This window comes from Phyllopteryx taeniolatus, chromosome 1 (genome assembly GCF_024500385.1).
Source record: "Phyllopteryx taeniolatus isolate TA_2022b chromosome 1, UOR_Ptae_1.2, whole genome shotgun sequence".
NCBI lineage: Eukaryota > Metazoa > Chordata > Actinopteri > Syngnathiformes > Syngnathidae > Phyllopteryx > Phyllopteryx taeniolatus.
In genome coordinates, this window is record NC_084502.1 from 30,217,725 (window position 1) to 30,231,998 (window position 14,274).

The window sequence follows — 14,274 nt, forward strand, 5'->3', positions numbered from 1 at the left end:
CACCGATCTGTCACCAAATTTCACAGTGTGAGACACTGTGGCTAAGAAAAACCTCTCCAGGTCTCCGTCTAACCATTAGCGGCCAACAGCTAGCCGTCTAACTGTGAAACTGTGAAATATTCGTGAAAGATACATGAATCAAGCCACATACAAGTTTATCCTTCAAGGAAACTTGCTTCCTTCTGCTCTGACAATGTTTCGGGACTCTGAAGACTGGTTTTCCAGCAGGACAATGCTCCATGCCACACAGCTAGGTCAGTTAAGGTGTGGATGAAGGACCACCAGATAAAGACCCTGTCATGGCCAACCCAATCTCCAGACCAGAACCCATTGAAAACCTCTGGAATGGAATCAAGAGGTAGATAGATGGTCACAACCCATCAAACAAAGCTGAGCTGCTTGAATTTTTGCAGCAGAAGTGGCGAAGGGTCACCCAACAGCAACGTGAAAGACTGGTGGAGAGTACGCCGAGACGGATGAAAGGTGTTATTAAAAATAAGAAATATTGATTTTTGAACTCTTCCTAAGTTAAAACACGAGCATTGTGATATTTCAAAATAAATATTAATTAGTTTTCCTTGAGTTACTTGAGGTCTGAATACACTGCATCTTTTTTTGTTATTTTGACCATTTGTGATTTTCTGTAAATAAATGCTATAAATGACAGTATTTTTATTTGGAATTTGGGGGAAATGCTGTCAGTGCTCTAAAGACTGAAACAAAAATGTTTATTTTATTCAAACACATACCTATAAATAGTAAAATCAGAAAAACTGATAATTTTGCAGTGGTCTCTTAATTTTTTCCAGAACTGTATGTGGAAATTGAGTTATGAACTGAGTTGAGACGAATTTCTTCATTGTTTTATCATTAAATCTACGTGGAGTATAATACCGCCTCCTGGTGTCCAGGGTGTGCACAACAGAATGAGCAGCACAATGCCCATTGAATAATCCATCCATCCATCCATTTTCTGAGCCGCTTCTCCTCACGAGGGTCGCGGGCGTGCTGGAGCCTATCCCAGTTATCATCGGGCAGGAGGCGGGGTACACCCTGAGCTGGTTGCCAGCCAATCGCAGGTCACATACAAACAAACAACCATTCGCATTCACACCTACGGGCAATTTAGGGTTGTCAATTAACCTGCCATGCATGTTTTTGGGATGAGGGAGGAAACCGGCGTGCCCGGAGAAAACCCACGCAGGCATGGGGAGAACATGCAAACTCCACACCCCGGTCCTCAGAACTGTGAGGCAGACGCTCTAACCAGTCGTCCACCGTGCCGCCCCATTGAATAATCATGATGCCCAAACTGTTTAATACTTAACATTCCAAAGAAAAACATTTGTTGGTGATTTTTGGACGCGCTGGAACGGATTAATTGCATTTCACACTTACACTCGTAAATCAAGGTGTCACTGTACAGTAATTCGGGAATGAGTGAATGATTCCGAACACAGCCACAGAAGCCCACCTCAGAGCTACGGCGGATGAAAGGCCATGGGCGGCGGTTGCCTGGCAACAGCATCCCCATCGCAGTAGCAAGTCGAGTCAAACCGAGCATGAGTCACTTTCAGCTGCGTCTCGCCATAGGCACACACGCGCACACACATACACACACTCACATAAACACATGGGCGCTGAGTTTGGACGCCTCAGAATCAGAATCATCTTTATTTTGCCAAGTATGTCCAAAAAACACACAAGGAATTTGTCTCCGGTAGTTGGAGCCGCTCTAGTACGACAACAGACAGTCAATTGACAGAGAACACTTTTGAGACAATAAGACATTGAGAAAAACAGTCACTGAGCAATAAAGGGTTGCTTGTTATCTGGTAATGCCGGTACAATTATTATTATTTTTTTTGACAATTGTGCAAAAAGATGCAGAGTCCTCTAGCACTTAGAGCAGTTCAAATGGCTAATCTCGCATTAGTCCGGTGCAATGACCATTGTGCAAAGGGCGCAGAGACTTCAAGGAGTGTATGCAGTTTAAAGTGACGAGTAGTGCGATAATCTGGGACAATGTAGATTGTGCAAATGTTGCAGATACTCCTCAGTCAGTGGGCAAATGGGGCAGATGCGACTCTGGCATGAGTGGCCAGTATTGGTCAACAACAGATATGAAAATAGCGCAGTGTGGCGAGACTACTTCAGTAAGTGCACGAGTAATATATAATTGCCCCCACAGAAATGTGACAACAAACTCAAGACAAAAGAATTGGCAGCATGTTGCAATGGAATTGTAAGTTAACTGTTTAAGAAGTTAATGTCAAGAGGGAAGAATCTGTTGGAATGTCTGCTAGTTCTAGTTTGCATTGATCGGTAGCGCCTACCTGAGGGAAGGAGCCGGAAGAGCCGGTGACCGGGATGTGGAGGGTCCGAGAGGATTTTGCACGCTCTTGTCTTAGTTCTGGCAGCGTGCAAGTCCTCGAGGGTGGGTAGGGGGGCACCGACAATCTTTTCAGCAGTTTCGATTGTCCGTTGCAGTTGGAGTTTGTCCTTTTTTGTGGCAGCACCAAACCAGACTGTGATGGAAGAACACAGGACTGATTCGATGACCGCTGTGTAGAACTGCCTCAGCAGCTCTTGTGGCAGGCCGTGCCTTCTCAGAAGCCACAGCAAGTACATCCTCTGCTGGGCCTTTTTGAGGACGGAGTGCGCCTCCACTGAGCGTTCCTCACTTTGCTTCCGTTTCAGGATTGTCACCATTTCCAGAGCTCAAGCTAACATTTAGAAAATTCAGCCCCCAAAGCCACTTTCATTTACCAGCATGAAATTTGGTACGCAGGTCTATCATGTGTGGACCTGTGACAAAAGTCCATAAAATGCCATGAATGGTTTCAATGTTCTAACGGCCCTCTGAAGGAAATCATAACTACGATGCGGCCCGAGACAAAAAAGAGTTTGACACCCCTACACTAGGGTACTACAGTAGTTGGGAAAGTCTTCTTCGTTTGTATCTTCATGAGTCTATCATACTATCCTGCTGGTGGCCAAGTCACGCTCATCAGAAGGAGCCGCAATGAAATAATCATGACGCAATAACTGTAATTCTTCACATTCTGTTTAATTATGTTATCATTATACGTTTTCTAAAGTGCAATATTATAGTGTTATTTTCCTAAAACAAATTTCGGATTTTTTTGGGGAGGCTGGAACGGGATGATGGCATTTCTATTCATTTCAATAAGGAAGGATCATTTGGGATACGAGGGTTTGCGTTATGGCGTGCAGGTGACGGAACAAATTAAATTCGTATCTCAAGGCACTGCTGTACTTCTATTTGTACCTGTCTTTTATATTATTATTTTACACAAGTATTACGTACTTCTACTACAGCGTGTGCGTACGTGCTACCACGTTTGCGTGTTTCGTTAGTTCCTAAAGGCCGGCCGTGCTGTAGAGTGTTGTGCGCATGCTCCTCATGTTGTGCGCATGCTCCTCATCCTCATCCTCCTCGCCCTCAGTCTTGCGGCTCGGACTTCCTCTGGCGCAAACGCGTCGCAAGCGAGCACCGCAGCCCCACGACAACATTCTCGTGAAGGGGGAAGGGGCATCTGCATGCTACGACAGCAGGCGGAGGGGGCTTCAGAGCTGAAGGTAAGCTTCTCCAGCTCGCTTGTTTTCTTCCCCAATCGATTGGAAACCCTTTGAAAGGTACCAAGGCTGCACCGCAAAGCCAACTTGTTTAGGATGAGGGATAATATTGGCGGGCAGTGTGTGTGTGTGTGTGTGTGCGCCTAACCCTAAATAATGAACGGATGGATGTGCAATATGAAACACGTGACGTGATGCGCTGTTAATGGAAGGACAAGATGAATGGAGGACACAACAAACAAAACAAACCAAAACAAAGAGGAGGACGTGTTCCCCCCCCCAAGAAGCAATTGGCAAGACTACACAACTGGACTACATTGAAGTACTGTTTTTTGTTTTTTTTTCATAAATCCAAAGTATGATTTCTTTTTCTTGTTTTCACCACCTTGCTTTTATTTTCGGAACTTGATCATCTATGTGTTTGGTCATTTTACTGTGTTGTTTCAGGCTCATTCCAGAATTGAAGGTCAAGATAGGCACAAGCATTTAAAAAAAAGATGGACCATTTGAATACTAATTAGATTTTAGTAGAAGTGAAATTACAGTTACTGACTTGTAAATCAATGCTAATGTTAGTTTTTGCTCAAGACTACAGTACAGTTCATGCTAGCATGTGTTAGCTGTTATGCTAGCTGGTCAAAACAAAATTTGCTTTGCATGCTCTCATTATCTTCACCTGTAACATTAAAAATAAAGTTTTGGTGTATTTATTGTAAGGGAGGTATATCAGGACAAATGGGCAGCTGGGTAGTTGTTGGTGTTTTGTTTTTGATGTTTTGAGCTGTTCTTACGATTTGTATTTTTTTCCCCCTTTTGGTTTAGTTTTTAATGTGTAATTTACAGATTTAGAACATTAAACAAGAATGTGCTGAGCACCAAGGAGCAAACGGTTGCTGTCTATAAAAATTGCTGCACGTTTAAAGTTTGTTAAAGACAACTTGGATGTACCACAGCACTACTGGAAATTTTTTCTGTGGACAGAAACCAAAGTTGAATTGTTTGGGAGGAACACACACTGCCATGTGTGGAGGAAAAATGTCACTCCACACCAGCATTAAAACCTTATCCTAACTGTGAAACGTGGTGGAGGGAGCATCATTGTATGGGTGTGCTTGGTTACCTCAGGGCCTGGACAGCTTGCTATCATCAATGGAAAAATGAATACAAACGCTGAGCAAGGTATTTTGCAGAAGAACTTGAGGCCATCTGTCCAACATTTTAAGCTCTAAAGAGGATGGGTGTATCAACAGGACAGTGATCCAAAACACAGAAGCAAATCAACAACAGAATGGCTTCAGAAGAAGAAAATACATGTTCTGTAGTGGCCCAGTCAAAGTCATGACCTCAACCCGATTGAGATGCTGTGGCATGACCTCAAGAGAGCTATTCACACCAGACATCCAAGGAATCTTGCTGACAACAGTTTTGTAAAGAGGAATGGTCCAAAATTCATCCTGATCATTCACATCTGAACCGCAACTACAGGAAACGTTTAGTTGAAGTTATTGCTGCCAAACGAGGGTCAACCACTTATTAAATCAAAGGATTCACTTACTTTTTCCTCCTTGCCCTGTGAATGTTTTCATGTTATTTTCAATGAAAAAATGAAAACATAATTGTTTGTGTGGTATTAGTTTAAACAGACTTTGTTTATTCTTGTGATTTAGATGAAGAGCAGATTATATTTGATAACCAATTTATGCAGAAATTTAAGGTATTCCAACGGTCTCACATACTTTTTCCGCCGACTGTACTGTTAAACTGTGAATGGATCACTACGTCAGATAAGATCAGATAAGGATCACTTCTCTGATACTAACTGTAGCAATTATATTACGGTAATACATCATTCCGGCCCAATCCTCACATGCTACCAGATCTCGTCCAATCTCGGAAGCTAAGGAGGGTCGGTCCTGGTTAGTACTTGGAAGGGAAACTGCATAGGAATACCAGGTGCTGTGGTTGGCCAGTAGGGCCAATCACCTGCTCCTGTAAAAAACTACAGATTACAGAAATCGCAATTGCGGCCTAATGTGCCTCATGGCATTGAGAGCTCTAACTAACCAACTAACTAATACGTCATTCACGGTAACTTGAAATAATTCCAGCAGACAGCAAGTATACTTTGAAAAGTTTGATGCTATCATAGTTATCGCTACGCGTTTGCCGAGCGACCCCAAGTTAGCACGACGCTGTACCCCAAACATGAAAGTCGTTCACGCATTGAGTCCATTACAACAGAAATTGTATTCTCTTTTCTGATTCTTATGATGATGATGATGGTGATTTGATTAAAAACAATACTGAAATTATTCTGTTTGCTTCCGACCTTTTCAGCCCCACTAAGCAATGCCCCATACTTCTTCGGCAGCCGTTTTCTGGGATTGAGACCACAGCTCAGCTCTCCGGCGTAGAAATCAACCGGCAGCCAGCCAGCCAGCATGTCACAGCCGTCCAGCAGAAAATGGGCGCCTTGGAGCAACTGGTGGGAATGGGCAATGTCCGTGGCCGTGTGTGTGGGCCTCCTGTGGCCTCCAGGGAGCGCGTCAGTGGCGTCCTGCATCTGCGCCTCCAACATCCTGAGCTGCTCCAAGATGAACCTGAGCAGCATCCCGACCAGGCTCCCGCTCTACACGGCCGTTCTAGATCTGAGCTACAATGAAATCATGAGGCTGAGGTCAGACTGGACCTCTGTCAAGCTCCCCAAGCTCCGTAACCTGCTACTGAGCCACAACGGACTACTCTTCCTGTCTTCAGAGGCCTTTGTGAACGTGAAGCATCTGCGCTACCTAGACCTGTCCTCCAACAGCCTGCAGCAACTGGACGAGTTTGTCTTTGAGCCTCTGGTCAACTTGGAGATTCTCCTGTTGTACAACAACAAAATCTCCCAGCTCGACCACTCGACCTTCATCACCACGCTCAACCTCCAGAAGTTGTATATGAGCCACAACCAAATCTCCCGATTCCCCGTTGAGCTCATCAGGGAGAAGTCTCGTCTGGAGAAGCTCAGCCTGCTGGACGTGTCGTCCAATAAGATTAAAAAACTTCCTCTGGACGAGATGCGAGCGCTGCCTGCCTGGTTAAAGAATGGCCTCTATTTCCACAACAACCCGCTGCCATGTCACTGTGACCTCTACACGCTGGTCGCCCACTGGGACCTCCGCAAACTCAACTCCGTCATGGACTTCAGAGACAACTTCACTTGCATCCTGCCGGGCCCCCAGAAGACTCGGGTGGACGTGTTTGACCTGAGCGGTGACAGCATGAACTGTAGTACCTTCAAGGAGGCAGAAGAGGAAGCCTTTCTGGAGCAAACGCTGATCCTGGGCTGCGACACCAAGCACAGAAACATGCTAAAGACCTGGACTCTTCCCGGTCCTGCTGCGGTGATTCCGGGAGGCAACCAGACAGCAAAAATCATGCCGGATGGCAGCCTGCGAGTCAGTCCGGTCCGGTCTGAGGACTCTGGAACCTACACCTGCTTTGCCACTAGCGAGGCCTTCAACGAGACCATCTATGTTGTGCTGAAGGTTCACAACTTCACCATGCATGACGGTGGCGAGACCCTGAACACAGCCTACACCACCTTGGTGGGCTGCCTGGCCAGCGTGATCCTGGTTCTGGTATACCTCTACCTGACCCCGTGCCGCTGCTTCTGCTGCTCTGGCAAGGGTAAAGCTCGCGGTGACGACAGTATCCGCTCATCTGTGCTCAGCGTGACGCCCACCCATGGGGGGGACCCCTCAGTGCTCAACAGACACGTGGTCTTCACAGACACCAAGGAGGTGCGAGGCCAGAACGGCAAGCTGAACCCCAACGGGGACCAGGACAATGAGGAGGTGGACGCGGAAGCCTGCTCGCTGATGAAAGGAACCAGGAAGAAGTCAGTCGCGGAATCCATCAGCTCGGTCTTCTCGGACACTCCCATGATGGTCTGAGAGGAGAATGGAGATGAGGTGGACGAGGATGAGGGGTATTCCTGGCAGATGATGAGGAGGAACCACACGCAGGACTGTTTTTTCCAGCATTCTAATGTGTAGCACTTGACATACTGTGAAGGAACAAGGAGTGGACGTCTCAGGATGTGATTGAAGCAACTGGAGTCTTTTGGGTTGTTGAAAAAACAACCACAAGTTGAACGGAGGAAACTGGACTAAAGTTGAGTCACTACCATTCAACTTTTGTCCAGTCGCCACCATTCAACTTTTGTGGATGACCATGACCTGGATGACTTAGGATCTACACAGACACTCAGGTCAGAATGTGATAGATATTACGCCAATGTTTTGCAATTGCTTCTCGCCTAGAACATACAATATAGTAGCATAGGTACAGTGTTACTCCCGATGCGCAGAAATCCAAGTAATTGACCCCCCCCCAAAAAACGTTTACCGTGATACTTTGGAATATAAATGCCCAAACTCAAACAAGTTTTTCGAGTTATGAGTCGTTGCCTGGTCAATTCTTTTGATTTGCGTTGCGAGAAGAAATTTGAATTACAAGCGAGCGTTCCATCCAGCACCGCTCAAGTGAAGTGTAAAAAAAGCTGAGCAGAAATCAGCAATGCACTTTCAGCCATTCATCGAACGGGACAAACAGTTAAACACACAAGTGCAAAATGAAAACACTCACAAGGAACATGGAGCTGCTGCTAACACCAAACTAAATGTGTAGTAAATGTTTATAAAATTAGTTTATTTATTGGTTATTACAAACACTTTTGGGGGCTGAAATGTATTGTCATTTCAATGTGGAAATTTCATTTGATATACAATTAAATTGAATTACGAGATTGCTCATGGAATGAATTAAACTGAAGGTACCACTGTAATTACTTACAGACGCTTCACGATGGCGCCAAAGCACTACAAGAAGCTCATCAACTCACTACAACATAATTCCTTGGCATCAAGTGCCACAAGATGGAACCAAAGCACTACATGAAGCTCCTCAACTCACTTCAACATAATTAATTGGTACCAAGATGCCACAAGATGGCGCCAAAGCAGTGCTTCAATATTACACATTCATTTGGCCTGAGCACAAAATCAGCGAAAGACAGATGATAGGTTCCCCCAAAAATTTGTAAGTAGCGAATCACGAATATGTGGGGTAACACTGTACATTTAATCTAGTACAGTACAACATTGGCTGTCACCAGAAGCAGGAGTACGTGGTAAAGGCTGGATTTGCATTGCACGCGTCAAGTGACACCAATTCCCATGTTTTGCTCTCAAGTGATACCTTCAGAATATGCATCAGAGCAGTGTTGAGACGGGGAAAAAATGGAAATCGGCTATCAAGCGCAAATTGTGCACCTACAAATCTGATTGGTGTGGCATATCTGCCAATGCAAGTGGGATACACCACGTCAATGCTAGCTTGACGTCCTCAAAACGACGCCCATTGATGATGTATGCATTTGCACAAGCACCACAAATAAACACCTGCTGCAAAACGTAGGACATTCAAAATGAAGGCAATATGCTACATTTGCAATCTATAGGATATTAGATATGATGTAAATATGCTACATTATAAGTGTATAAAATATTTAATATGATGCAAATACAGTGGTGCCTTGAGACTATTTTCGAGATATGAGCCATCGTAGGGCCCATTTTTTGCTCTTGCGAGCATAATTTGAGCACAGAACACTATAGGGTCAGTGAACTCTACTTAACTCACTTCACAACAAGCAGCAGTTTGGCAGATAGTGAAAAGTTCTTTAAAAAGAGTCTTCAAGCTGTTTATTGCCACTCTCAGTGGAAGTTTCATGTCAAACATAAAACATAAAAAAAGTTTTGTATTTAAAATAACCAAAGCTTTGCCTTCCACTAGCTTAATGCTAATACACAATGCAAAACACCATAGACGGGCTAACATTTCATTCTATTTAATCATATTATTACTGTGTTTATATAGTAAATATTGTAGAGTACTATTGTCCTTATTAAAAAACATTGTTTTCTGGGGAGGATGGAACAGATTAATGTAAATTCCATTCATTTAAATGGGGAAAGATGTTTTGAGATGTTCTGAGTGATGAGCGTGGTCATGGAACAAATTGAACTCATATCTCTAGGCACCACTGTATACTACATTGGAGATGTGTCCATCATTAAAATGAGGAAAATAAAGTGTAGTAATGTGGAGGTTCCCCTCAGTTAAATCAATGAAGGGGAAGAGTCAGCCCAGGCCAACTAAACGCCATGTAACATTTCATATTTGTACAACTTGTGTGTTGTCACTGCCTGGTATTGATGCTCGTGTAGTTATTCAAGTGCAATTTGCGTGTTGTTTTGTGTGTGGATGTAATCACAGTCATATGGCATCACTTACATGTAAATGGAATTTGGGCATTATGTGAGAATTGGGCCCTTGGACCTGCAGAGTAAATCCAGCCTAATTGGACTCATCAGACATTTTACAAAAACAAGTGTAGCATTAATACGAGGTCATGGATCGCTAAAACTTAGCCGACCGAACCTTTTGTAGTCTGCCGTAGAGTCATTGTTCATACATTTTACTCTGTATAACTATGCTGTGTAAGCCTTATGTGACTAAAACAAGACATAACCTCCAGCAAATAAATATTGATTGCAGGGAAAGGCTTTGTCCGGCTTGTGATATGAGCATGTTTTGCATGGATGGTTCTGAAATGAAATCATCTTTCATGTTATTGAAGCAGCACTGAATCTGGAAAACAACTACCAACTGTTGCATTCTATCCAATGAAAGTAAAATTTTGCATGCTGCAACAGCTTCAAGAAGTTGACGAGTAGGGTGTAGGTTTAAAAAGTGGACGAACATGTATGAAACTTTTCAAGAGAGACATCATGACAGAGCAAATCCACCCATCAGATGGGAATACATACCCCACCCCCCCACACAAGCATTTCGCTGCTCACTATTGGATACAAAATATAAACATAATACATCTGTATTTTGACGGTATGCTGCCCGACAGGTTAGCACATCTGCCTCACAGTTCTGGGGACCGGTGTTCAAATCCCGGCCCCGCCTGTGTGGAGTTTGCATGTTCTCTCCCTAACTTGCCCGTAGGTGTGAATGTGTGCGCGAATGGTTGTTTGTTTATATGTGCTCTGCGATTGGCTGGCAACCAGTTCGGGGTGTACCCCGCCTCTCGCCCGAAGATAGCTGGAATAGGCTCCAGCACGCACGCGACCCTTGTGAGGATGAAGCGGTAGGGGAAATGGATGGATGGATATCTGTATTTTGTTATTTTTACGAAAAACAAGCATGTACTGTAAGTCCGTACCTTATAAAAAAATGGCTAGTGTATGTTTAATCTTTTTTTTCCCAAGTTAATTTTATTGACGGCGGCACGGTGAACGACTGGTTAGAGCGTCTGCCTCACAGTTCTGAGGAGCGGGGTTCAATCCCCGGCCCCGCCTGTGTGGAGTTTGCATGTTCTCCCCGTGCCTGCGTGGTTTTCTGCGGGCACTCCGGTTTCCTCCCACATCCCAAAAACATGCATGGTAGGTTAATTGACAACTCTAAATTGCCCATAGGTGTGAATGTCAGTGCAAATGGTTGTTTGTTTGTATGTGCCCTGCGATTGGCTGGCAACCAGTTCAGGGTATACCCCGCCTCCTGCCCGATGATAGCTGGGATAGGCTCCAGCACGCCTGCGACCCTCGTGAGGAGAAGCGGCTCAGAAAATGGATGGCTGGATGGATGGATGGAATTTTATTGACTAGCTTGGGCAGCGCTATGGTGTGATGGTTAGCCCGTGGAAAGGTCATGAGTTCCAATCTGGGCTCGGCTGGGCCTTCCTGTGTGTATTTTACATATTGCCCCCACATTGCTGGTGACCACTGACCAATCTGTTCTTTTTCTATACAGTGGCTATAAAAAAAAAGGCTACACACCCCTGTTCAAGTGCTGGGTTTTTGTACTGTAAAAAAACTGCACAATAACCTGGATTAATAAATAAATATGCACTCCCTCAAACTAAAACTTGGTTGCAGCACCTTTCGCTTGTATCACAGAGCTCTATCTTTTTGGGACAGAGTCTATTTGTGTGGCAATATTTGCAAAAACACTCCAAATCTGTCAGATTGTGAGGGCATCTCCTGTGCACAGACATCATCCGATGATGTTCAATCTGATTCAGGTCTGGACGCTGGCTGGGACATTCCAAACCCTTCTTCTTCTGCTGAAGCCATTCTTTTGTTGATTTGGGTCATTGTCATGCTGAAAAATGAAGTTCCTCTTGAACTGTTCAGAATTCCCTCCACCTTGACTAAGGCCCCAATTCCAGAAATTCCTGCAGCTCCCTCAATGCTGCTGTCGGCCTCTTGGCAGCCTTTTGGACCTGTTTTATTCTAATCTTTTCATTAATATTGGAGGGACGTCCAGTTCTTGGTATTGTCATTGTTGTTTGCTTTATTTCTCCACTTGATGATGACTGTTGTTACTGTGTTCCATGGTAAAGAGTAAGGTCCATAAATACTGGGACATGGCTACAATTGTCATCTTTTTGGCTGTAAACACCACCACAATGGATTTGAAATGAAACAAAAAAGATGTGCTTTAACTACAGACTTTCAGCTTTAATTTGAGGGTATTCACATCCAAATCAAGTGAACAAATGGTGTAGGAATGGCAACAGTTTGTATATGTTTGTTTATGTGCCTCCCACTTGAAGTACTTGAAATACTTTAGGTGAAATGTCGTGGGACAAATTAACAATCTTCAATCAAACTTTCACTTTTGAATACGGTGCTCGGTTGCGAATTTTTTGCAGTGGCATACTTGCTGAAGTGTGGAACGTATCAACGACATCAGACGCTGGATTTCATTCCTGGTGATGCTCTGCCAGAACGGTCTTCACTTCCTGCCTGTTGTTGGTTGGGGCATCTCCCCTTCAGTTTTGTCTTCAACAAGTCAAATGCATACTTAGTCGGATTCAGGTCAGGTGATTGATTTGGGCTTTGCATAACATTCCACGTCTTTACCTTAAAAAAAACTCTTCAGTTGCTTTCTCAGTATGCTTTGGGTCATTCGAGTCTATCTGCTCTGTAAAGCGCTTCCAATGAGTTCTGAAACATTTAGTATTAAGTATGAGCAGATAATACTCCCTGAAACACTGCAGAATTCCTCTTAGTGCAGTGTTTCAGACAGTAATTGATACGTTTGGTTGTGTGCAATTAATACATGAACCTACCCATAATAACGGTACCGATTTGCGACCTCAAATGTAATGGTACCTCCCTACACCACTGCTATGCACGACCATTGCTTCATAAAATTTTAAGTCTTGGCCCACTGCCATTGTTCTGACCACAAGCAGGTATAGCAGCTGTAATATTAGTTCTCCAACTACTACTACAGTCAGTGAGCTATTACCCTCAGCAATTGCTTCATTTCCTTCTTATGTGGGTCTCATTGATAATCTCACACTCGCTCTGTGTAACACTCTCGTGATCTCTCGATTGCTCTTATATGGAGTTGTGTCTCGCTGAGATTAAACAGTGGATGTCCTATAACCTTTTGCTCCTTAACCCTGAGAAAACTGAGCTGTTGATTATTGGCCACTTGTTTCAGATACCACTCTTGAGTTTTGACAAAAGCGCCATTACCCAAAGTGAGTCAGCAAAAGAATCTTGGCGTTATAGTTGACTCAACTTTCTCCTTTCAAAAGCACATTAAGAATATTTTCCAAACTGCATTTTTTCATCTTCACAGTATCACTAAAATACGGTCAACCCTATCCACTAGTGACACAGAGATCATAGTCCACGCATTTATTACATCTCGCCTCGACTGTTGTAACGTGCTCCTTTCTGGTCTTCCCATGTCTAGTATTAAAAGTCTTCCATTAGTACAAAACGCTGATGAGGACGAGAAGTTTTTGACGAAGACGAGAAAGTTCAATCATATTACCCCCATTCTGGCCAACTTGTATTGGATTTTAAGGTCCTGTTACTAACTAATAAAATGTTACACAGGTTAGCACCCTCTCATCTTGCTTACTTAGTTGTACCATATGTTCTGTCCCAAAACCTACGCTTGCAAAACGCTGGTCTTTTGGTGACTCACAGAGCCAGAAAGAAGTCTGCAGGCTCTCGAGCATTTTTTTTATTCGGGCTCCAGTACTCTGGAATGCCCTACCCGCAGATATTAGAGCATATTAAACATTTCTACTGAGGTAAAATGTTTAAATCCAACTTATGACTTCCTTCTACTCTTTGGCATTTAGTTAAAGTACATGTAGGGCTGTTTTACTGCCGCTCGGCCTATCTCCTCCTCATTGTCTCCTGGTCAGAGAGAGGGCTTGTTGACTGACCGAAGCTGGGGCTGTTGCTCTTTGGGTTCTTCACCAACCAACTGGGACAAGAGCTGCGGAAAATGGCTTGCTGTGCAAAAAATTACAGGAAAAGCCTATTAGAACATATGAACTTTATTTGGGGTTAGCATTATTTATTTTGGTCTCATGTCTTTTTCAGAAAGGGGTGTGTAGACTTTTTATATCTGTTGTATGTACAGCACATTGACTGGTGACCAGTCCAGGATGTACCCAGCTTTACATTTGTCGTTTTAAGAATGAACATTTTGTTTTGAACCCCCCCCAAAAGGGCATCATGTTCATTTCCCGGATGAGTGGTCGCTGAATCGAGTCAGTTGGCATGGCCTGACACAATGTCT

At 43.9% G+C, this 14,274-nt stretch overlaps 1 protein-coding gene across 6 annotated transcripts in view; it reads left to right on the plus strand.

Moving 5' to 3' along the window:
• Positions 1–14,274, plus strand: part of amigo1 (adhesion molecule with Ig-like domain 1) — a 42,184-nt gene that overhangs the window by 2,486 nt on the left and 25,424 nt on the right. For 3 of the 6 annotated variants that reach the window (XR_009790486.1, XR_009790484.1, XR_009790485.1), the window contains exons 2-3: positions 3,471–3,603; positions 5,938–7,855. Coding sequence is in view for 2 of the 6 variants with exons in the window: in XM_061787774.1 (XP_061643758.1) it covers positions 6,042–7,538 (1,497 nt within the window). In the remaining 4 variants the exon portion in view is untranslated. Of the gene's footprint in view, positions 1–3,470; positions 3,604–3,671; positions 3,923–5,937; positions 8,755–14,274 lie in introns of those variants that run through there. The other 3 variants (XR_009790481.1, XM_061787774.1, XM_061787784.1) reach the window with 3 other exon arrangements.